Below are 26,637 nucleotides of genomic sequence, written 5' to 3'. Positions count from 1 at the left end.
GTTGTCAGCCCGATGGTTGCCAAGAAAGTTTTGCACAACTAGCACAAATGCATCCCAAGCGGCGAGTTCAAGCGTGTTCAGTTTGGATCTGAATGTGTCATTATAAACACAAATTCCTGCTTTTAGTTTCATTCCCGCAGCATAAGCAATAGGAACAGAAGGCTTTTCATTGCCATTGTGCAGCAATACAGCTTTCAGGCTAGCTTTGCCAGAAGCAAGTGAGGCTTACCATGTTCAGATTCTGGATCATAACATGCGTCAGGAGCAACATCATCCTCATGATCTCCATCAGAACTGTCATTTTCAGAAGCACAAGATGCAGGTGGAATTGGCACTGTATTCTCAGCGTCATGTGGCACTGGCTTCAGAGCAGACTCACAATCAGGATAAACAATTTTTGACTTGTTCTTCTTTGAAAATCCAGCAACATTAGTCATGCAAAAATAGCAGTCCGAGTGATGATCTTTCGGTTCCCGCCAAATCATAGGCACAGCAAACTGCATTGCCTTTCTCTTGCCATTGAGCCACTGTGTGAGACCAGCGTAGCACACAGTGCAGCAGATGTGAGGTGCCCAGCTTTTGTCTTGATCTCCAAATTTACACCCGAAATATTACTTGTAAGCGATCATCACTCTCTTCGTCAGGTTTTTGCGCTGATCGTATAGGGTGTATTTACCACAAATGTAGCAAAAATTGTCTGGATGGTTAACACAGCTCCTCCTACTCATCTTTAGGCTTAAGCAGACATACTAGCAATATAAGAAAACAATATTGTCAACTAGCTATGGTGCAGCAATTACAATGTTGCCAAGCTGCAGAACATGGACAAATCTACCAAGCTGTCACCAAACTGCATTTGGCCTGTAACTTAAAATCTCGACGTCCTGCGCGAATTTTGACTTCATATTCGGAATCAGCACACTCGATTTCATGTAAATAGCATGTTTTATTCCAAGTAGCAAAATCTTTGTTATCCTGTGTAATCGATGAAGCTGAAAACACCTACAAAAGTTCCTGTTGCAAATTAAGTTGCACTTGCTGAACCTTTAATTTAAGGCTAGAGCGGGCGAGGGTCGATTAAACTAAACGGTTTCCTGTTGCACTTAATATCAGTGACTTGCGTGTGGTGAAGTCAGGGTCTGACAAGCTTCTGGTCAGGCGTTCACATACTTTTGACCCTAGTGTTTCCACTGCTAAACTACATTATACTTCCAAGCTTTTTAGAATAGAATAGAACACCTTTATTTGTCATATATAGAGATATATACAGATATGTGGGATAGTTATGGCCTAGTGGTTAAGGTACTGGACTAGTACTGCCAGTTTGCCACTGTTGGGCCCTTGAGCAAGGCCCTTAACCCTAAATGCCATGGTACATTTAAGTCAAGTGTGCGGTGGCTGCTCAACCTTTTAATTGATAGCCCAAATCCCCACCCACTAGGCTAGCACTGTCCCTCAAACAAAGGCTCGCCTGGGATCAGTTTTTGACATTATGATGGATTTGGTGCTTCGTGCTGTTATAGCAGCTTCCATTTTCCCAACTGGCTTTCCAATAGACGATGGAACGTGAGTGGAGATTCGTTCCATTTAGCTACAAGAGCGTTGGCAAGGTGGGGCAGTGCCACTGGGTCGATGAAAAGACCCGTCCTACACAATTCATCACAAAGATTTTGGATGGGCTGCACGTCCATAAACTCAGTAATAGTGTTTACCTAAAGATCTGAATCAAAGCATCTTAGGGGTATGATAGGTCATGAAAACCCAATCCGTAAAACTGCTGATAAAACAGCATGTGTATATGTATGTGTATACGCCGATCAGGCATAACATTATGACCACCTTCCTAACATTGTGTTGGTCCCCCTTTTGCTGCCAGAACAGCCCTGCGACTGTGATGCTCTGTGTATCCTGACACCTTTCTATCAGAACCAGCGTTAACTTCTTCAGCTCATCTGTTGGATCGGACCACACGTGCATCCATGACCCTGTCGCCGGTTTACCACTGTTCCTTCTTTGGACCACTGCAGACCGGGAACGCCCCACAAGAGGTGCGGTTTTGGAGATGCTTTGAGCCAGTCGTCTAGCCATCACAATTTGGCCCTCAGATCCTCCCGCTTGTTCATTTTTTGTGCTTCTAACATCAACTTTGAGAATAAAATGTCACTTGCTGTGTAATATACCCCCCCCCACTAACAGGTACCGTGATGAAGAGATAATCAGTGTTATTCACTTCAGCTGTCAGTGGTCATAATGTTATGCTTATTGGGTGTATATAACAAATAAAGGCGCTCTATTCTGCTCTATATGAACAGTTCTGCTGATGTTGTTGGTTTATAGATTTACTACTTGGTTTTATGCAACTTATAGCAATAGGTGTGGCTGCAACAGCCTAACAAGAGACCAGAATCATCAGTATAGTAAAATTATGATTATAAATTATAATGTAGAAATTGTGCAGTGTTTATTTTCAGTCGTTCGATTTCTGCTCTTCATGTCGTGTTCATTTCGCCCAGTAATAATCGCTGTACGTAGGGTGTAATTATTCTTCTAAATTATAATTACAGTTTAAAGCTCTATCTAATCATTACCTTTAGCCTTAGCTCAACGTTGTGTTATTAAAGTATTCTCAGATCGCACGCTGGAGAAGCGCGAGCGCTGAATGAAACGGGATATCAGAGCCGCCGCTCGGCTCCGCTCTCAATCAACTTCCATTTACGAGGAAGGTCAAATGTCAATTTCTTTATAACCCGACTGAATGAAAACAATTTTTCTTTTCTTTATATTTACAGTTTTTCATCTGAACACAGAAAAGCTTTCTTTATATTTCTCTATATACACTCACTGTCCATGTTATCAGCTCCACTTACCATATAGAAGCACTTTGTAGTCCTACAATTACTGACTGTAGTCCATCTGCTTCTCTGCATGCTTTTTTAACATTGGGTGGTGGATCATTCTCAGCAGTTTTTAAATACCGTGTCCACTCACTGTCCACTCTATTAGACACGCCTACCTAGTCGGTCCACCTTGTAGATGTAAGGTCAGAGACGATCGCTCATTTATTGCTGCTGTTTGAGTCGGTCATCTTCTAGACCTTCATCAGTGGACACAGGACGCTGCCCACGGGGCGCTGTTGGCTGGATGTTTTTGGTTGGTGGACTATTCTCAGTCCAGCAGTGACAGTGGGGTGTTTAAAAACTCCAGCAGCGCTGCTGTCTGATCCACTCATAACAGCACAACACACACTAACACACCAGCACCATGTCAGTGTCACTGCAGTGCTGAGAATCATCCACCACCTGAATAATACCTGCTCTGTGGGGGTCCTGACCTTTGAAGAACAGGGTGAAAAGGGGTAACAAAGCATGCAGAGAAACAGATGGACTACAGTCAGTAATTGTAGAACTACCACATGCTTCTATATGGTAAGTGGAGCTGATAAAATGGACAGTGAGTGTAGAAACAAGAAGGTGGTCATAACCGCTGCGACACCTGAGCGGCGACATTGAAACCTTTTAAAGTAAAGATTTATTTTGGTTTGAGTTTATGATCATGTATTCTTATTAGAATCATAATGGAGTAGTTAGCGCCTCACACCGAGGTCCCGTATGTTACCCCGTGGCTAAAAAGATAATTCGATGAACACGAGTGCGGGACATCGTCCATGCAGGGAAAAAAATATTAATAATATTCCTAACTAGAGAATACAAAAGTAAAAAGTGAACTAGAGGAAGGAAACAAGGACCTTGAAAGTGATTAAAGACACAAACAAATCAGCAGCCTGAATGAGAGCGAGCGCAGCGGCGGTGGATCGCTAATGACGAGCGGCACGCCGACCGTGCTAGCTGGGGTGTGGATAATGGTGAGGGAGACGGAGGAAGGCGGCCAAATTATGAGAGCAGACCACTGCAGATTCATCACCAGGACGGACTCGAAAAGAACAAAAGAACAACCAGGTCCTCGTTCTAAACCTTTAGGGAAACTCGGAGAACTGAGAGCGTTTAGAAAAAAGCTTGAGAAGTTTAGCATGTTCCTCTATCTGTGAGGGTTTCATCCTGGTACTTTAGTTACCTCCAAAGACTGATCGTGTGTTAGAATCCTGTTTCATGTGCCGTGTTGGCAAAATAAACAGATTATTATTATTTATGGTAATTTTGTTTATTTGACGGGCGTTCCAGCTTCATCCTAATTCACCTTATTTTAAGAGGAATCTTTCTGATTGTTGAGCTTTGATGTAAGCCTCCTTTTAATCTTATTTTAATTAAAAACTTCCACTTACAAAGAACCTTTTTCTCACTTTGAGGATGATTTATTTATTTATATTTTATATTTACAGAACCTAATAAAGATCTCTAATCTGCAGCCTTAAAAGCCTGATGCTGAGCAAGAAGGTCTGGATCTCAAGTGAGGTTCCGATTCATTTCACACGTACACTCACACAATTAACCACTATCCTGCCCCCCCCCCCCCCCCCCTCCTTTTTGTAGTTAATGTTTTTGGGAGAACATGCAAAAGTTCTAACTGTGATTGTTTAATAATCTATTAACTGTACCAACATGCCAACAAAAATTAATAATATTAGACATTATTATTAATAATATTAAATACAATATAATATAATAATAAATATAATTAAATATAATATTGTTATTATTATTAATAATATTACATACAGTATAATATAATATTAAATGTAATAAAAATATAATATTATTATTAATAATATTAGACATTATTATTATTTATATTAAATACAATATAATATAATATTAAATATAATAAAAATTAAATATTATTATTAATAATATTAAATACAGTATAATATAATATTAAATATAATAAAACAATATTATTATTAATAATATTAAATATAATATAATATAATATTTAATATAATAAAATATGAAATATATTAAAATATAATATTATTATTAAAAATATTAGACATTATTAGACATTTATTTTAAGGAACACTTATTAAAAATAAAGTTAAACTAAATATTAACGGAATTAAATTATTTTTTTCACATTATTACTTAAATTATATATTAAATAAAATATATATTACATTTTTTATTATGTTTTTTTAATTAATAAAAATACAAAACCAATAAATAAATAAATAATTACCTAGATTGTTTTTAATGGTGAAGTTTGGGTTGTTGATCATCTCCAGTCGGTAGTGGAAGGTGTGTCCGTGGATTGGATTGTCCCTGTCCAATGCACTGATTGTCTGTATCACCTACACACACACACACACACACACACACACACACACACACACACACACACACACACACACACACACACACACACACACACACACAGAGAGAGAGAGAGAGAGAGACAGGTCCTTACTCATTGGCATCACAAACAGGGCAGAAGGTGCCAGTGTCTCGTAGCGGATGAGAAATTTGTCGCGTTTGCTCCTGAAACTCGAGACCTTTATCCACATCCTCAGCATTTCTTTCTCTCTTCCTGCCCTATTCATCAATCTGTCAGAAGGGTTCAGGACTGACTGTTCCTCTTTAAGATGGACGGCTTGTTTAAACCCAGAAACCAAACATCACTCAGGCTTTTCTCTCTCTCAGGGACAGGAGGAATGTGAGCAACAAGTACATTTAGGAAACACACTGGCTCTGGAGACGATGCTTTTTCTTGGACGGTGACCCCGGTATGTTTGATACGTTATGAAAACAGACTGAGTTTGACTGGATCTTTATTGTAGGCGGTTTATTCTGTGTACGTAAACTTGAGCCGACACAGCGGTGGACAGGGCGATTTTATCCTCTACTGACAGACATCGTGTGCTGTCATGACATTGTGTTTTGTTGGAACGAACCAAACGTGGTTCCAGCATTGTTTAATGGACAGTGAGGAACATCCTGCTACCAATAACATCCAGTAAAGATTCATTTCTGATGGCTTCCTGAGAGGACAATATGCACGTTCATTTCTCCTGATGCCTGATGCCTGGACATCGAGGTGAAAATCATTTCTGTCCTTTAGTCTCTTTAGTCAAAATAGTCTGGGACTGTCCAACCATCCAAACTCACATTTATTACTAAATCTTTACTAATTATAATACGAGGGATCTTCAAAAAGTTTCCGCACTTTCTTTTTACTCTATTTATTAAGAATTTCAAAACAAACTCTATCACTTTTCTACACAGTCGCCTTCCGATGCATTTTTCCAGCATCGTACCGACTTTTTAATGCCGCTTGGGTTGAGCTCGTAGCCACTGATGCAGCGCTGCTTTCACATCATCATCACATGACAATCTTCTTCCCTTTAAAGCTTCTCTGAGCATCCAAAAGAGTGGAAATCAGATGGAGCTAAATCCGGACTATAAGCATCTCTCGGTGTCTCAGACACGACTGATTACTCCTCCACCTCCCACCCTCACCGTTTATAAGATCCCTCGTAATAGTTATAAATCTTCCTGGCCAAGACTGATTATTATTAATAATAGAAAGAACAAGCAGTCACAATTATTATCATATAAATATCACGATTAGTTGCTTTCTTACCTGTCCGGGTTTGCCGTTTTCACACAGGAAGGCTTCGTAGTCGGTGGGAAATTCAGGAGCGTTGTCATTTATATCCAGTACCCTGATCGCCACTATCGCTCTGGAGATCTGACTATGGTTCCCTGACAAAAGACAACAATCAAAACAGTAGGTATTTATTTATTTTGTTTATGTATTTTCTCCTGACTTTTTAGCACATCCAACTGCCCGATTGCGTCACGCTTCCTCTGCACTAATGCCGGCCCCGGCTCCGATTGAGGAGAACGAAGCTAACCCACGCCCCTCCATGACACGTGGACAGCAGCCGTATGCATTTTGTCACCTACACCAGACGAGATCAGCTGCGGACCAGCTCTGTGTACGGAGAGACACACCCTGATCCACACTCTGTGCAGGCGCTATCAACCAGCCAGCAGAGGTCGTAGTTGCATCAGTCATGAGAGAGAGTCCCTATCCGGCTCAATAGCCCGCCCCTATATGAACAACAGGCCAATCGTTGTTCAGGCAGAGCTGAGACTCGATACGATGTATTCGAGATCCCAGCTCTGGTGTGCTAGCGTGTGTTTTTACCGCTGCGCCACCTGAGCGGCCAACAGTAGGTACATTTAAACAGCCTCCTGAAGATTTGATTTAGACATAACGTTTGCACAATAAAAAAACTTAATAAAGCAAAATTCTGACACCAGACTGGTGGAGAAATGTTATTTTTGGTGCTATAATGTACTTAAAAGACAGGAGCTGAATGAATATCTGATGCTTTTATCCAAAATGACTTAAATTTGTGAACGAGCACACAAAAAACGCAAGCAATTGAGGTTTTAAATGGCTTAAATGTTCAATAGTAGCAACCAGTACCATAACCACTGAGCTACCACTGTTCCACTTAGACTCTAGCATTCAGATCCGAATTATAATCAAATAAATGTATTAGATTCAAAGTGCTTTAATATCTGCACCCATGTTTCATGCTTGGAGTAAAAACACTGAATATTTATGAAACGGCTGCAGCAAAATAAAGCAAAAAATAAAGCGAAAGAAAAGGTGGTTTAATTAGATTAGATTTTTATAAAAATGATGCATCTCTGGTAATTTCCATTCCCTTTTGAGGAGCTGGTAAACGACTGGATTTAATCAGTGCTGCACCCACCGACTTTGGGCGCAATTATCAAATTCGCTTTGGCCTTCGGCACGCCTGGAGCTGCTCTTAGAGCCGATTCCTTTAAACCTGAGATAATAAAGCGCCGAGCTTCATTACAAACGGCGGCTAAGTGGAATTAGTCAGGAATCATCAGGCTGTAAATGTCAGAGAAAGACAAGAAAATGACGGAGCTCAGAAGGAACGTTTAACGATGAATCCGGTGGAGGAACCACTGCAGGGACGCGGAAATCTCCAGAGCTGGATAAATCACATTCACAGAGTCAACATCTCCTACTAATGAGGAGCAGACTGAAGTGATTACGTCCCACACCCAAACATCACGTCCAGATCCAGAGGCATTAATATGGAGCAGGCCTCCTTCTGATAAGATTTTGGAATATGACTTTGTCTTCGAGCGCCGCTGACTTGATGTCGAGCACCAAACAATCATGTCGAGCACTGATCATGTGACCTGCAGCGTTAAGACTTCTCTTCACACTAGCCACTATGCGGTCAGGCACAGAGCGTCCTTCCAGGAGCAACCAAACCCAAATCCATCCATCAGTCAGGTGGTGAAGAGTCCAAATGCAGTGTGCTTTACACCCTCCAGCAGACACTTGGCATTGTGGACGATGTAAGGCTCGTGTGTGACTGCTCAGCCATAGAAACGTAAGTGTTGTTACGACACGCTTCATCACTCAGTGAGGATTTTAACGTCATGTCGATTCATCAGTTCAAGTTTTTAATGTACACAGACACGGGGAGAACATGCAAACTCCACACAGAAAGGACCCGGACTGCTCCACCTGGGAATGGAACCGAGGCCTGCTTGCTGGGAGGCGGAAAATGTAAATGTAAATGTAAATGAATAATGTCTGTACAGAGACCGACCTGGCTGGTAGCACCGCCTGGACTCGAACCTGTGTTTTTGCAATACTGAGCAAGCACACCCATCATCTAATCGAGGGGGTATTCCTGCCCGAATGTAGGACCCCCTTGCAGTGGTAACGTTTGCCTCATTCAGGACATCCTGATGCACGTGTGCATCTCTCTAAGACTTGAACCCAGCTCTTAGGATTGGTAGCCTAACTAAACACACCGCTGCGCCACCCGAGCGCCGATTTTACACTCGCTATCTGTTGCTAATTGTAGTGAACAGTGTTTTACTCCTTTAATCTGTGTGAGAGACACCCGACGACTGTGGAATAATTACCCCTGCCACGCTTTCCGATGCTAATTTGAGTTCTATCGCTGGAATGCAGTCCTGCTCCGCGTTGTGAATGAGAATAACGCCGTACATATGGCGCGAGGCGTTCGGAGTTCTGCTCCAGAGCTTTTAATTTGGAAGTGTGTTCTCCGGATCGCAGATGTTCTTTTATCTGTGATTGGAGGCGGCGCGGTCTCAGAGCGGTGCAGGTTCAGCCCAAAGTGTTTCGTCGGTGCGTCTTAATTCGGGGGGTGTTCCACATAAACGCCCGGAGCCCTGATGGAAATTCAGTCTCTGCTTTTGTGAAAGTCAAGAATTACTGATTATTGTTTTACTGGATGATTTGTTTAAATACGCTGCATAACCAAAAGTATTTGGACACCTTAAGCAATCCAGATGCATGGGCAGTAATAGCTCGACTGCATTCCAATTCATCCCACCAAACTTACTGTTTCTTTATAAACGTTTAGCAAAGGCAATATTATATAAAAATGCACACATTATAAATTAATAAATCATTTTAAATTTATTGTTTTTCTGATCATTATTCATTCATTTATTTTCTTCTCTGCTTATCCAATCAGGGTCGCGTGTGGGGTGGGGGGGGTTGTTTGTTTCCTGGGGCCTATCCCAGCTTTTCAATGGGCGCAAGGCACACAGTAACACCCTGGACGGGGCGCCAGTCCATCGCAGGGCGCACACACACACACACACACACACACACTCATTCACCTATAGGGCAATTTTGTGTCTCCAATTAACCTGACTGTGGGAGGAAACCGGAGCAGACACGGGGAGAACATGCAAACTCCGCACAGGAAGGACCCTGACCGCCCCGCCTGGGGATCGAACCCAGGACCTTCTTGCTGTGAGGCGACAGTGCTACCCACCGAGCCACCGTGCCGCCCTGCTGATAATTATAGTGACATAAAATGTGCTGACAACAGTTTGATGATAATAATAATAAATTTATTCATTAATAGTTTATCACCTAGCTCAATAACATGGAACACACTGACATTACTGTCATAATTAGTATTATCTTGCAAATGTATTAATACATTAATTCATGCGTTTATAAGGTTGGTAACTATAAAATTGAAAAAGCATTATTAATTAATTTATTAATATTGATTTCTTTATTTATATATCGTCTATTATGATAGGGTTAGGGTTCAAAACCCGGCTCTCGGCTGTGCTACTGACCAGCCAGGTGTCTATACAGACATCGTTGGCTATGTCTGAGAGGGGAGGATGGGCCAAAACGATGGATTGGCCTCTAGTGGCCAGTTCCTAGTGAACCTGGACCCACCACAACCCTGACCAGGATAAATCGGTTAAAGCACATTTACTGTGCAAAATACTGTACAATTTTGTTTTAATTGGAAACGATTACTACTGTGACCTAATACAAAGTAAGCAGTTGAGGGTCAGGGGCCTTGGTCAGGGGGCCAACAGTGGCAGCTTGGCTTGGTGGGGCTTGATACATCAACCTTGCGTTTAACTGCAGAGCTACCATTCGTCTCTGGTCATTAAAGTGACACTACAATGGCCATGAATTATCTCGTATTAATTAATTAATTCATTTATTAATTCAAGCGTACTCAGTTTTCTGTTTCTGCTGATGCTGGTATGTTATAATCTATTTAATTTTATTCATTTAATCATTTAGAAGATAAATCGATCCTTTACTTACGGACTTCGGTGGCCGTGACGGTGATGTTGTGCCATGTGTCGGCCTCTCGGTCCAGCGGCTTGGCTAACGTGATCTTGCCGTCGTCCACGTGGATATTGAACTGCCTCTCCAGATCGGTGTGCCGGTCGATCGAGTACCTGTCAGGAGAACGGGGGCAGAACGCGAGAGAGGACGACTAAATAAAATGTGCATTCACTTCATGTCTGAGCGTATAAACCTCTGGCACTGCCAGACAGAGCGGGTCAGCGATGCTTAATGCTGCACCGTCCATCAGCTGCTTCCTGTAGGTTAGAATATGATCAGACCAGCAGGCCTACAATAAGGAACGGTGGGATGGCGGGATTAATTGGAGTTATTAGAACCCGTGTCTCCTTGTCGCCTGTATTTTTTAATAAACATATTATACCATTCCAAACCATGGACATTAATATAGCATCGCCAACCCAAGCCCTCTGGCAGCTATAACAGCCTCATTCTTTTGGAAAGGCTTTCTGCAATGTTTATAGAGTGTATCTGTGGGAAGTTGTGACCATTCAGTCAAAACAGGATGTGTGAGAGTGAGGATCTGTTTTTGGACAAGAAATCGATGCTCAAATTCATACCCAAAGGTGTTTAGAGGGGTTAGAGGGGCGCTTTAAAGGGGGACGGGTATCCCCAAACTTTATATCTATATAATCCATATTATAGAATTCATTTTACACATCTGTTATGAATGGGTGAGGTTAAAACTGTTTGATTTAAACGAATGTAGAGGTGTCCACATACTTTTGACCACATGGAGTATAACTAACAATATAGTGCAATATACACTACAATCACAATTTCTGTCAGCTCTGTACTTACTAATGACAAAAAAAAAAGTCTGCTCAGCTCTTCGGTGCTGTCTGCGTTCTGTGGCATACACCAAAAGAACAGTACAGGCTTAACTGCTTGACCCCTGAAGTGAGTCCAGTAAGTTTAGGGAAGTTATGAGTCGTCTGATTAACATGATGGAACGTTTCTATCCTGATGAACCTGGATGAAAATCATCGACATCCCATCCACACGGCACTAGGGGTCACTGAATGTATTTAAACTAGGGCTGTCGAAGTTAACGCGATAATAACGCATTAACGCAATCTCAATTTAACGAGATTAAAAAAAATAGTGCCGTTAACGCACTAATTACATTACGAGATTTTTTCACTTCTAAAACTAAAGCAATTCATTTTTCACCCACGGGAGACAGATTGAATTATTCTCACTGACCACGCTCACACGCACGTTTAATGTTATTTAGTTCCGTTTGACAAAAAAAACCCCTTAAAAATAGAGCTAACAGTGAAGATAACCGGTTACAAAAGCAGCGACCGCTGTTTGTGTTCAATTCTCTGTTCACAGTGTCGATACAAGTGATTCAAGAATCGATTCATTGTAAGCGCAGCGTAAATTTCTTTTCTCAGTCATCTCTCCGTGTTTACTGTTATGATGAATGTTGCGGTGGTAAATAAACACCAAATACTACAGAACATTTTGTGTGACTCGCTTACATTATAAAGCTCAGGCTTAATTATACTGGTTATTACCACAGAGCGGGAGTCGACTCAGAGTCGTTTACGATTTACCGAGGTGAACCACGAACGTGCTGATAGAATCGGCTCAGATGGGATCGGACTGTATTATCTTTTTAAAGTAAATATTTCAATCAGCAGAATCGCATCGCATGTATGATGTGCACAACGTTAATTACGTGCGTTTATTAATGAACGTTTACGTTAGCTTGTCAGAAGCTTTCTCAATGATGTCTGTGCTGTGTTTTTTTTTTTACAATTAGTGATGGCAAGCAACTGTTCCACTGCACTATTTTACACTAAAAACTAAACTATTCCATAATGCTCCAGATTGCATCATTCTAAATAGGTATCGGCGAGTACAAAAATACATGTACTTGTACTCGGTTGGGAAAAAATGGTATCGATGCATCCCTAGTGAAAACACACTCACTTCGTGTAGAAACGTCCATCAAACCATCGTCACGATACAACCACAGAAAAGTCTGTTACAATAACTGCGCATCTGACATATATACGAAGTCAAGGTTCTCTGCTAGATAGTATTACTGCCTAATATGTGAGTGAATAAAACTCCCTTACAGTTTTCTCTTGTCCCAGCAGTTTTTAACATAAGTACATTTAGCATAAATATGTTCACCATTTTAATTGTAACATTTCACTTAAAATCCTTGTTTTCTATAACATTTACACAGATTTTTTAAAATGCGATTAATAGCGATTAACTATGTAAAATTCTGAGATTAATCGCGATTAAAAATTTTAATCGTTTGACACCCCTAATTTAAACGTATTAGTTTATTCACTTATTCATGCTTTTTCTTTATTAACTGATTCGTCCTGATCAGTGTTGTGCTGAGGGTTAGAAACAGTGGACACAGCTGCAGACTGGACAGTGACCAGAGGTGAAGTTTGACATGAGAAGCAGCAACACCACATTTACCTTAGTAAACTTTGACCCAGTTTGCTGGTGACCTTTCCAAAGCTCCTCCAATGAGACGAACTGTTTGATACGACGTGGTAAAAGCGACTCAGACCGGACGAACGAAGCTTAATGTGACTTACTGTACTAAAATAACAAGTGAGGAATTTAATTAGTGGAGGAACTTATGAGCAGTAATAATGAAGAGAAGTTTAGTGCTCCTGTCTCCTTCTTTTACTACATTAAACCGAGAGCGTCAGGCTAATGCGAACGCGCCATAAAGCAGACAGCAGAGGGCTGATTTTTCAGGGTTGCATCAGGAAAGTCATCCGGCATAAAAAAAAAACAAGTGCCAAGTGTGGTAATGTGTGGTATGTGGACCAGATCAGCTGTGACGACCCCTGTATACAGTGGTGCTGTGGAGGTGCTCAACACATTACACACAAACGGTGATTCACATGCTGTAAGTGCACAATAAAAAACGGTGCTTTTTTATAACACATGGTGTTTTCAATTAAAAGAACACGATTGTGTGATGAAATGTGGCGCAAAAACCCCTGCTGGAGCATTACTGTCCATTGCAACACTTTCCATCTTTGACTCTATTACTAAAGCACATGGATGATACAAGCCAGCGTTTATAAAACATGATCCATCACCTCGACTAAGAATGAGAAAGAGAATTAAAGAGAATGACGGCTGATAAAAGCCAGTGAGATCTGGTCTGGTTGATAAAATGGAGCTTAATTAAGCACGGCTTCATCTTTAAAGTCCTCTTCCTTCGCCTGCTTTTGTTTTCAGTGTAGACGCCACCGAGACGGAAATGAGAGGCCTTTAATAGCTTCGCTTAATCATACGGCCTCGGCTCAAGCTTTGAAATCTGACCTCTGTCTCATTAAAGACGAGCGAGGTAGGACTGTTCATACCTGCGTGATCTGCTGTAGCCATTAAGCGAAACAAGTGGTATTTACAAACCCGACATGTTTCCCTTTTACCCCCCACGAACAGCCCGGCCTCGCCCACGGTCTCCTGTCTCCTGATTTCTCCCGGTGTACCAGCGTCGGCTTGACTGGCATGTGGCGGAACATTCCAGCCGGAGTCTGGTGGCGCTACCTGAAACTGTCAGAGCCCGACTCAAAACTGCTCGAGCGCCTAGTGTGTGTGTGTGTGTGTGTGTGTGTGTTCTCCTAAACGACTCTATAACAGTATAATGTGAGAATAATACACCATACAGCCGTGTAAAGCACATGGACACCCCTCATAATCAGTATACAACAATGCGGCGCGAGGCATGGTGGGATGGCGGGATTAACTGGAGTTATTAAAATAATATTATAACTTTAATTAACATCGCCAACCGAAGCCTCTGGCGGCTATAACAGCCTCACTCTTTTGGAAAAGCTCTCTGCAATGTTTATGAGTGTATCTGTGGGAAGTTGTGACCATTCAGCTTAAACTCATACCCAAAGGAGTTTAGTAGGGTTAAGCTCAAAGCCTTTTAAAGGGGAGCGGGTATGCTAGAACAGAACAGAGCCTTCCCAAACTTTATATCTATAATCCATGCTTAGAATTCGTTGTGAGGTGTCCACATACTTTTAACACTGAATTGCCCTATAGGTGAATGTGTGTGTGTGTGTGTGTGTCTGCCCTGCAATGGATTGGCACCCCATTCAGGGTGTTACTGTGTGCCTTGCGCCCATTGAAAAGCTGGGATAGGCTCCAGCAAATTTGATTTCCCATAAACATTTAATGATGCTCAAATCTCATGGTCGGGAAGGCTATGAAGGTGGTACAAAGATAAAACTGATAACCCAAGTGGATTTATTCAGTTATGCTGCTTTTCCATTGCTCAGGGGTCCCAACAGGAATGTACTCAATATACCAATTTAATTACACTAGCAGGGGGCTTACTGTGATATGGAGTATTGAACAATCTGATCAATTCACGGAGCAATCATTATCTAGTCGTGTTTTTTACTACATCAGAGTATCAGTTCATAACGGCCGTGTTTATAAAAGCAGCACGATGGTGCAGCCGAGAGCAACAGCAACATTTATGCGATATGGAAGTAATATAAGTGCTGCTGCTGTATATCATTTCCTCTCCCTTTACGTCCCCACGCTATGCAGAAATAGAACAGAACCAAGTGCATCGTGCACCATTTGCCTTTGTTATTAGGTCATTTATTCCACAGGGAGGGTCACAGATGCAGTTTATTCAATCCTACAGTGGGGACTGAACTATCCACAACAATAAAGAAGGAGCGGGATGGAAAATAGAGAGGCAACTCGGCTAAAAATGAGTTTCCCTATTCCTATTTCCTCAAATGTAGGTGATCGACCGGCCTAAAGTTTGCTCGTTTACTTTCGCAGAGCCGAACACACGACCAGCCTTCATATCCGAGTCATTACCGGACAGATTCACTACATTTGTGAGGAAAAGCTGCACTCAGCTGCACCAAATCAGAGAATTAGAGGGTGTTTATGCGTAGAAAACAGAAATTTTAGTGACACACTCATAAATTATATCATTTGGGATGCATTTAGACCCGGCAACTCAAGCAGAAGCTCATAATATAATGTAAAGTTAAGCTATGCGTGTAGAAACATGATATACACCGATCAGGCATAACATCATGACCACCTTCCTAATACTGTCTTGGTCCCCCTTTTGCTGCCAAAACAGCCTGAGCCCCATCGAAACATGGACTCCATTAGACCCCTGAAGGTGTGCTGTGGTATCTGGCACCGAGATGTCAGCAGCAGATCCTTTAACTCCTGTAAGTTGTGAGGTGGGGCCACCATGGATCGGACTTGTTTGTCCAGCGCATCCCGCAGACGCTCGATTGGACCGAGATCTGGGGAATCTGGAGGCCGAGTCGACACCTCAAACTCGTCGTTGTGCTCCTCAAATAATTCCTGAAGCATCGTTGCTTTGTGGCAGGGAGCATCATCCTGCCTTTTCCATGAAAGGCTGGACATGGTCTGCACCATGCTTAGGTAGGTGGTATGTATCAAAGTAACATCCACATGGATGGCAGGACCCAAGGTTTCCCAGTAGAACGTTGCCCAAAGCATCACACTGCATCCGCCGGCTCGCCTTCTTCCCATAGTGCATCCTGGTGTCATTCCTGATGTTCCCCAGGTAAGTGACGCACACGACCTGCTGCCTAATATATCCCACCCACTAACTGGTCCTGTGATGAAGTGGTCATAATGCTATGCCTGGTCGGTGCAGAACAACAAAATAGAATGGTGTTTTTAGGAACGTACCCCTAGTTTTATATTTTACGTGGCCCATTGTTACCAACTGCACAAACTGTCGACACCACTTCTGATTTCAGGCTGATTAAAAACACGTTTTTTTTTACATGAATGTCACAATAACCGATCAGCTCTCGTCTGTTTACAGGAAGCAGCAAGTTTTCTATCGGTCGGTCGCACAGCTCTGAGCAAAACAATGGGCAGAAAAATGCAGGTCTGTTTAGGCTGGAGTCGACCTGTAATGCCTCACGCTCCGGTGCATTAAATATAGCTTCGGGCTTTCGTGAAGATGGAGCGAAAGCATGCGAGAGGGTACGCGAGTCGAGATTGAACGAGTGAGGGGGGGAGAAGGAGGAGACGGAGCGAGATTGATTTGATTTGAGCCTATACAAGGTAATCTGTGCTCAGACCGAACAGAAGACGCAGGCATGTGTTAGTCTGCCACTTCCTTTTTTTCTGCTCTTCCATTTGCAAAGTGGCTTTTACCTTTAAATGACATTATCTGCGCCGGCGGTCGGGCGGGAGAGTGACTTTGCCACTTTATGCCTCAAAATTCACTTAAGGATCCCGCAGCCCTGCGTGAAATATCGGAAGGCGTAATGTATTTCTCCATGCCGAAGTGAGCTTGATCAGGTTTTGCCAAACATAATTTACTTGATGGCCTCGGGATACGAGTAATTCATCTTACGGATAAAAAATACGGAGCGCGGACACAATGAAACACGTGCCGGCTGGAAAATGCATTCGGCGGCCACGTCGGAAAAACCCTTTACGCATAACATAACAAAGCGAGAGCTAGTTTAGCACTGTCAGGATACAGGACTAGTCTTTTTTTTCTTTTCAGGCGCTGGACACAAAAAAAGGAAACCAAAATGATGCGAAATCTGTTTCTGACATGAATGGACATGTATTTCATTTGCTCTCTCGAGCAGGGGAGAGTTTCTGATGGTTTTATATAAGAGGTGTGAAAATCTGGTGTATAAAATGACTTTTATTACCTGTTTTTTTTATTTTTATAATAAAAATACTAAAACTAATACAGCGGTACTTTGAAACTCAGCGTCAATTGGTTCTAGGAGTGGCGTTGAGTTTTAAGGTATTTTTTCCCATTAGGATGTATGGGAAACCTGTTAATGCGTTAATGACTTGCATATACAGCCATTAGCCATAACATTAAAACCACCTCCTTGTTTCTACACTCACTGTCCATGTTATCAGCTCCACTTACCATATAGAAGCACTTTGTAGTTCTACAATAACTGACTGTAGTCCATCTGTTTCTCTGCATGCTTTGTTAGCCGCCTTTCACCCTGTTCTTCAATGGTCAGGACCCTCACAGGACCACCACAGAGCAGGTATTATTTAGGTGGTGGATCATTCTCAGCTGTGTTGTGCTGGTATGAGTGGATCAGACACAGCAGAATAATCAGGACTGAGAATAATCCACCAACCAAAAACATCCAGCCAGCAGCGCCCGGTGGGCAGCGTCCGGTGTCTGATGATGAAGGTCTAGAAGATGACCGACTCAAACAGCAGCAATAGATGGGCGATCGTCTCCGACTTTACATCTACAAGGTGGACCGACTAGGTAGGAGTGTCTAATAGAGTGGACAGTGAGTGGACACGGTGTTTAAAAACTCCAGCACAACACACAGTAACACACCACCACCATGTCAGTGTCAGTGCAGTGCTGAGAATGATCCACCACCTAAATAATACCTGCTCTGTGGTGGTCCTGTGGGGGTCCTGACCATTGAAGAACAGCATGTAGAGAAACAGATGGACTACAGGCAGTAATTGTAGAACTACAAAGAGCTTCTATATGGTAAGTGGAGCTGATAAAGTGGACAGTGAGTGTAGAAGCAAGGCTGATCAGTGTATTTTAGATACTACTTCTCTTTCTCCTCCTGCTACACCACGATGCGACTGAGGACAACTTTGGGAACGTGTGCTGAGGTTCCAGGCGATTTTTTCTTCATGCAGGGCAGCCGAGAACCCTCCTGTCTAAGAAACATGAGCGTAGGAGTGGTAAAAGTGTGGAGAGAGACGGGGAAGTGGTGGGTGTGAAAAAAACTTCCCAAGACGTCCTGAGAATCAAAAGAGAACATAAAAGACGCTAACAGGAAGGGAAGAGGCGTAAAGGGGCATGAGTGTTAGTTTTTCCCCCGGACTGCAGTTATTTTATAAAACCATCTTTAAAAATGGCACCGTGTATGCAGATGTGCGACGTGTCGTCATTAATGCGGACTGTAAATTTATCAAATACTAACTCGCTCTAAACTCTAAACAAAACAAACTCTCAAGAGAGATGAAGTACGCCTCTAACGGCATCGTAGATAAAGATTACAGAACGAGTGCGAGCACGGTACACTCAGACAGATGTTCTGCACCATTAAAGGACAGCCAGAAATAAGAGCGTCCAATTTCCCGTGTCGGGACGAATTAAAAAACAGGCCGATCGTCAGGATGCGCACTCTGGTTGGACCCTTGGGGGGAGAAAAAATACCCAATTTCTTTTCTTCTTCCAGTTCCCGGGGTAATTATGCAACCTGTTGAGTGTTGTCCCTGAAACATGGCAAGTCGCTGGAGAATTAATGAAAGCGCCAGGCTGGACAGAGAGAAATTGCCCGTATAACCTACAGTCAAGGTGCCCTTGTGTTTTGAAACATGCTGGAAAATAATAGTGAAAAAATAACAAAGTGTGCCAACATTTCATCACTCATTTCTCCTGCATTACTTCTTTAATCTGCACCTCTTACCTTATACTTAAAGCCCTACCTAATTCACGGACCGTAAAACGAGCCCGTGTTTACCGTGTAATATGCAATGTGCTGTAAAATTCAAACTTTAAGGTTTGTGCTTAGCATTTTAACATGAGTGTCTCACGTTTACTGGTTAATTTTCACTATGAGGCGTCCTTGCAATTCTACGGCAATTCAGTTAGCACTCGCTTAGTCAAAACGTCCAAGATGTCGAAGTAAAGCGGCTAAAAACACGACTCGGGTAACTGAGTTTCTTTCTGGGTGTCTTTGAGACCGTCGCTGGATGTTCTAGGTTTACATTTAACTATTAAGGTAGCTGTGCTGTACTGTAGCTTGTAATTTAATGACTGAAGTAAAGTGTGGCTCTTTTCTTTGCAAATCTGTAAAATCTGTGATTTTTAAAACAAGAGGTCCATGAAATAGGGACATTTCCCCTATATTTATTAGGGCCCTACTTATTGTACCCAGCATGAACCTGTAAAATAACTCCTTAGAACTACTTTTCCTTAAAGCATTATTATATATATTAGACCTGTGGCTTCACACATTGTACACAAGTGCTTATAAAAGCAGACTTCGACATCTTGTACATTTTGACTCACCGATCGCTAACTGAATTGCCGTAGGAATGCTAGGACGCCTCATAGTGCAGATTATCCAGTAAACGTGAGACACCTGAACGCTACGCGTTGGAGTGACCTGGATTCCTGCATGATCACACAGACATGGGGAGAACATGCAAACTCCACACAGAAAAGCCTCAGTCTGGGAATCAAACCCAGGACCTTCTTGTATATTCTGGATGGAACTCAGCTGGATGTGTTAGTTAGTGACTAAAAGTATGTGGACACCCCTCTTTGCTCACTTTGTCACTCACTCACACACTTTCCGCTTATCCGATCAGGGTTGCAGTGGGTGCTGGAGCCTATCCCAGCTTCCTAATAAGCGCAAGGCACACAGTAACACCCGGGACGGGGCGCCAGTCCATTGCAGGGCAGACACACACACACACACACACACACCTATAGGGCAATTCAGCCTCCAATTAACCTGACTGCGAGTTTTTGGACTGTGGGAGGAAACCCACGGAGACACGGGAGAACAGGAACTGAGCCCTTATCTGTGATCAATAAATAATACAAGTTTCGTTTACCTTATAAGGCTTCGTGTTGAGTCCTGGTCTCTCGCTGTAACTGTTCCGACGACGGTGTTGATGGCGGCGTTTTCATGAACCTCGAACACATAGGTGGATTTCGAGAACGTGGGCGGCTCGTCCGCGTCCTCCACGACGACTTTGACGGTGGTTTGGTCCATATAAGGGCCGCCGGTGAACGACGCCCTGATGTTGGTCGCCACTACGGTCAGGTTGTAGAAGTTTTTGCTCTCGAAGTCCAAAGGCTATAAAGAGAAACAGTAGAAATATTTGACTGAGTGACCACCATCGTCCGTGATGGATGATGCATTACTGATAATGCAATAAAAACAAGAAACAAAAATGTTATTTAGCAGCAACAACCGAGCGCTTTCACCTGAAGCACCGTGGGCGATATTAATTTGAGCGCCGAGACGGCGACTGTTTGGGATTTAGATGAGCCTGTAAATAAGGTTAATCTGATGCAATCACAACAAACGCACCGCAAATCATTAAGCAATCATCAAAAAAATCATTTGTATGTTTGCGCGTGCTGAAAAGCAAATGATGCTGTCTCACGATACCATGACGTTAATGTGGTTAATGTGCTATCCGGGGCAGCGATCTGGTGCAGGAGGATTATTGAAGGATCAGGTAAGAGTCATCTGGTAACGATTTGCACCAGATGATGAATGTTTGATATTTATTATTTATTGTTTTACACACTTTGGTTACATTCATGACAGGACAGGTACTTACTGCTTACACAAGATTCATCAGTTCACAAGTTCAATATCAGACACAGTCAGGGACAATTTAGTATCTCCAATTAACCTGACTGCACGTCTTTGGACTGTGGGAGAAAATCCCATGCAGACACATGGGAGAACATGCAAACTCCACACAGAAATGACCCGGACCGCCCCACCTGGGGATCGAACCCAGGACCTTCTTGCCGTGAGGCGACAGTGCTACCCACTGATATTTCTTGATGTGAATTCTAAACGAACACGGTGCTTTTACAAGGTCTCAGGGTCTGTGGGGCGTAATGTAAAAAATTATATTAAACTGGGACATCACATCATATCACAGCAGTGCAGCAGGTGTATTGGTGCTGCAGAGCTATATGGGTCCAGATTCGGCCGTGAGTTCTGCTTAGGTGCACATACACATCTTCCTGATGCTCTGCGGCATTAATACGACCTGTTGTTGTATCGATATAGAATTAGAAACACATTTTGATCAATTAGGTACTAACACGTATAAACTCCATTTCCAGAAATGTTGGGACGACTAGACAAAAAGTAATAACGCCTACCTGATCAGCTGCCTCAGTAGAGAGGATTCTAATAAGTTGACGTCACGCCAGCTAACATCTCCCTCTGTGTATTGAAAACTGTTAAACCGTCCCTGACGAGCCCAAATTTATACAAATTAAAAATCAATGAAAGTTTATTTACGTTTAAAAAGAACTTCATTGGTTGCTCCGCATTTGTCCGTCACATTTGATATATTTGTCATTTTTTGAACGCTGAATTCTGGGATTGCCTTCAGCGCTGAAGAAGCGCCGGACGCTCCCGCCGGATGTTATTCAGTCGGATTATCACTCAGAATTAAGGTGCCTCAGTAGGAGCATTTTAAGGGATCGAAGAATTTAGACACGCCCTCTTCTCGAAAGTGTAGGATGACATAAAATACATCTATGGAGAGAGATCATGAGGTTTTCAGACAGACCCACTAGTGTAAAAAAATTCTGGAATCTGAAGTCTAGAAAAATCCCAGTGAGTGTAGAGTAGGAATGGAAACCACTGCTGAACATGTATGACCTTTAAGCCTTTAGATGGCATTCCATTAGAAAGCGTGGTGCTACTAGGATAAATATAGCTACATAAGAGAGGGTTCGAGAGTACTCGTCACTAAACACGGTCCACTGCTGCATCCTGTAATGCAACCTGAGAGCTACAATATTTCAGAATGCAGATAATGCAGAAGCACCTCAAGGCGGGAGCTCAGCTCAGATGAACCGAAAGAAATTCAGCTCGTTTCAGATGGACGGACCATCCAGACTGGCTCGCCTGTCCATCTGTCATGATACGAGGGTGCATCAGTGCATGAAGGTAGCATCGACGCGGAGTGGTACATTACGAACGTACAGAACTCCTCACACATAGTGACACAGACACAGTGGGTCTGAATGGAACTGCAAACACACCCCGGACACCCTGGACGGGACGCCAAATGGAATCTGTGGTACATGGAGAGAACTTGAAGGACACTGGGAGGAAAATGAGAAACTACACACGCTTAGTGACTGGATCCGGTCCCTGGAGCTGTGTGGCACCAGAACTACCTGCTGTGCCACCAAGCTGCCACCTAATAGTTTCTGAAGCTGAAAGTCTGGTAAAGCTTCTATTCTTTTAGTGCTGGCTTATTGAGAAAGGCTTAAAGACCTGGTTATTAATATAATAAATAAACCCTAATATTTAATAAATAAAAATACAAATAAATGAACCTTAAAGTTTATAGTCATTTGGGGGCTTTTAAAATGTTAATATGGCCTAGACTGAGCTTCAAATCTAAGGTGCTGGACTAGTAGTCTATAGGTCACTGGTTTAAGCCCCACCACTGCCAGGTTGCCACTGCTGGGCCCTTGAGCAAGGCCCTTAACCCTCAATTGCATAGACAGTATACCAGCAGACCATTACAGGTGGGATCAAACGTATCAGTGCCTAAATCAAGAGTGCAGGAAAGTTGGCGTATGAGGCGTGTGCAACTTCATCTCCTGAATTCGTCACCGCCCCTCAGGCTGATCGTGCCGATCTTTGAAGTCTGTAAATGCGCCACGCCGTCGCACACTCGAACCTACGCAGGGGTGGAACGTTCGGAACGTGGAGAACATGTCGGAAATGTGCTGGGGGCATTGAGCGCAGCCTCCGCACACTTCCACACACTCCACGTCTACGTACGCTTCAGTGCCGCACCTGAAAAAAATAAGGCACCCAGAAACCTATTTTGTAGTGCACTATCGAGTGGCGGCCGTATTTAGCCCTCTCGGAATGAACGGTAATGAAATAATGCGCCGTAAGTACAGCCGCGCATCAGTTTTAAAAGATAGAGGGTGTGATGCCACGATTTCAAATGGAACAGGAGCACCCGGCGCAGGGGGGTGGGTGCCGGAATAGGCTAAACTGCACCATCGAGCACCTTGCTTCTGGAGGAAATGCAATAACGTGCTCTTACTCATCAGTTTTTCAGGTATAAAGGAGGGAAAGAGGGAGGGAAGTGCTGCGTGGTGAACTGTATGAATATTTTACATCAGTGCAAGTGGGAACCGGAGCTCCCGGAGGCACAGTGGGTGGCGCTATTGACATGCAGCAAGGTACAAAAACATGCATTCAGGCAAACTGCCCTAAGTGTGTGTTTGAGTGCTTTGTGAGGGACTGGCAACCTGTCCGGCGTGTTTCGTGCCTATTGTTCAATGAATTTGACCCACCGCAACCCTGACCAGCATCAAGCCTCACGTTTCTATATCATCTCGTATTCCAAAGCACTTCATTCGTCATTGGAAGATCATTCACTCCCTTACTGTGTTAACCGCTTATTTAATCAGGGTCGCGGTGGGGAGGGTGGGATGAGGGAGTCGGGGTTGCTGGAGCCTATCCCAGCCGTTCAATGGGCGCAAGGCACACAGTAACACCCTGGACAGGGCGCCAGTCCATCGCAGTGCAGACACACACACACCCATTCACCTATAGGGCAATTCAGTGTCTCCAATTAACTTGACTGCATGTTTTTGGACTGTGGGAGGAAACCGGAGCTCCCGGAGGAAACCCACGCAGACACGCTGAGCTGTGAGGCGACAGTGCTACCCACCGAGCCACCGTGCCGCCCGAAGATCATTCAGCAAACATTTATTATTATGCACATAATCTCCGTGTTTGGTTTGCTGAGATATCAGAGAGCGTACAGTGTGTCTAATAAAGCATCGCATGTTTTAGTCATGTTATTTGCGCATGAATTATACAGGAAGCCGCCGTTGCGCCGCCGTTGCGCCGCTCTCTGGGTGTCCTTGGGAGACGAGAGCACTTTGTCGTCCTCTAATCCCCAGCAAAGACGCCACATTTACATACAATGGCTTTTCCATATGCAGATCCGCTCGGCACGGCGCGGCCCAGTTACAATCCGAATGCAAATGGGTGCGAGGCGTCGGTGCTCGGCTGCAGAGGTTTCCAGCTGTCAGCCGGGACCGGGCGAGTAGAATCTGAGTTTCCGTTTGAGAGGAGACACTCCGAGGTTTCAATTCCTCACTGGAAAATCAACATGACTTTCTAACCCTTCTCATACTGGTTCTGAGCAAAAGTCACTAGCAAAAGTTTCGGCTGTCCCTATTATTTATTAATGCCTTTATTGGGGGGGATTTTTCTTCTCTCTGTTGCTGTCTGCTTCTTTTAAAACCCAAAGTTATGAAACTAACATTAAAAAGTCGTATGATGAAATAAAGCTTTTATTTATTTATGGTGGGTGCTGAGACTATGCAGGCAACCCAGGCGGAAAACAATATGTAGAATTATTTCTACACTTACTGTCCATGTTATCAGCTCCACTTACCATATAGACGCACTTTGTAGTTCTACAATTACTGACTGTAGTCCATCTGTTTCTCTGCATGCTTTGTTCCCCGCTTTCATGCTGTTCTTGAATGGTCAGGACCCCCACAGGACCACCACAGAGCAGGTATTATTTAGGTGGTGGATGATTCTCAGCACTGCAGTGACACTGACATGGTGCTGGTGTGTTAGTGTGTGTTGTGCTGGAGTTTTTAAACACCGTGTCCACTCACTGTCCACTCTATTAGACACTCCTACCTAGTCGGTCCACCTTGTAGATGTAAAGTCAGAGACGATCGCTCATCTATTGCTGCTGTTTGAGTCGGTCATCTTCTAGACCTTCATCAGTGGTCACAGGACGCTGCCCACGGGGCGCTGTTGGCTGGATGTTTTTGGTTGGTGGACTGTTCTCAGTCCAGCAGCACTGCTGTGTCTTATCCACTCATACCACCACCATGTCAGTGTCACTGCAGTGCTGAGAATGATCCACCACCTAAATAATACCTGCTCTGTGGTGGTCCTGTGGGGTTCCTGACCATTGAAGAACAGAATGAAAGGGGGTAACAAAGCATGCAAAGAAACAGATGGACTACAGTCAGTAATTGTAGAACTACAAAGTGCTTTATATGGTAAGTGGAGCTGATAAAATGGACAGTAACTGATCAGGTTTGCTGATGAAATGCTCTTTTTATTCTCGTACCCTCTTAAGCGTGAGGATTCCCTCCTGAGTCTGAGGATCGGTGACGATCTCGAACAGGTCCTTCTCGTCGCCTGCTATGATGCTGTACGCCGATTTGCCGTTTTCCCCAACGTCCCTGTCGTTTGCTTTCACTCTTCCACCTGGTTTGCCCATGCCGAGATCTTCTGGGATGGTGAACTCGTATGAACCTGAAGCGCACGGGCACAACGTTTAATACAGGCTGGTCATTTAAAAATAAATAAATACATAAATAAAGAGACACTGAGGAGTTTTTTACCTTTTGAAAATTTGGGCGGGTTATCGTTGATGTCCGTTAGCGTTACCGTGACGGTGGTGGTTCCTGATAGTCCTCCCATGTGACCACCCATGTCTTTTGCTTGAATGACAATCAGGTAATCCTCCCTCATCTCTCGATCCATTTCCGCCAGAGCCACTTTGATGATCGCTGAAATTAGAACACATTTTATTACATAAATACACTACATGGTCAAAAGTATGTGGACACTCCCTTATCTATATGAATGCCTGAGATTTCTGAGCTGAAAACCCTCCCCCCTAAAGTCCCTTGAAATTAGAATTGAGCTCCCACTTTCACTGAAACTAAATCCCAGAGCAGAACCTGCAAATCCAGACCGGATCGATGCCTATCTGCTCTGTATGGCTTTCAAAATAGGACTGACCCAGCTGACCAATTATCCCAACGATTTCCTTTTAGTCGAAGACGCCTTTACCTTCACCTCAAACGATACCTTTTCAACCCTTCAATCTGCCGGCCATTAAATATTCGACATCTTCACCGGGAGAAGAAAAACGCTCAAAATCACCAGTGACACAATCATGTCTCTATTGTGTCGTATTAGTGTAGCGTGGGCTATTTCTCTACACTCACTGTCCATTTTATCAGCTCCACTTACCATATAGAAGCACTTTGTAGTTCTACAATTACTGACTGTAGTCCATCTGTTTCTCTACATACCTTGTTACCCCCTTTCATGATGTTCTTCAATGGTCAGGACCCCCACAGGACCACCACAGAGTAGGTATTATTTACACACAGCAGCGCTGCTGGAGTTTTTAAACACCGTGTCCACTCACTGTCCACTCTATTAGACACTCCTACCTAGTCGG

General features: G+C 43.3%; 1 protein-coding gene across 1 annotated transcript in view; it reads right to left on the bottom strand.

Moving 5' to 3' along the window:
• Nucleotides 1-26,637, bottom strand: part of cdh8 (cadherin 8) — a 131,260-nt gene that overhangs the window by 3,852 nt on the left and 100,771 nt on the right. Inside the window, exons 5-10 of the mRNA XM_062989397.1 lie at nt 25,787-25,954; nt 25,510-25,697; nt 20,224-20,468; nt 10,573-10,709; nt 6,532-6,653; nt 5,131-5,242 (exon numbers count right to left, since the gene is read on the bottom strand). Coding sequence (XP_062845467.1) covers nt 5,131-5,242; nt 6,532-6,653; nt 10,573-10,709; nt 20,224-20,468; nt 25,510-25,697; nt 25,787-25,954 — 972 coding nt within the window. The remainder of the gene's footprint in view (nt 1-5,130; nt 5,243-6,531; nt 6,654-10,572; nt 10,710-20,223; nt 20,469-25,509; nt 25,698-25,786; nt 25,955-26,637) is intronic.

The sequence above is a fragment of the Trichomycterus rosablanca genome, chromosome 27, assembly GCF_030014385.1.
Source record: "Trichomycterus rosablanca isolate fTriRos1 chromosome 27, fTriRos1.hap1, whole genome shotgun sequence".
NCBI classification, from domain to species: Eukaryota; Metazoa; Chordata; class Actinopteri; order Siluriformes; family Trichomycteridae; genus Trichomycterus; species Trichomycterus rosablanca.
This window is presented reverse-complemented; position numbering and strand designations above follow the sequence as displayed.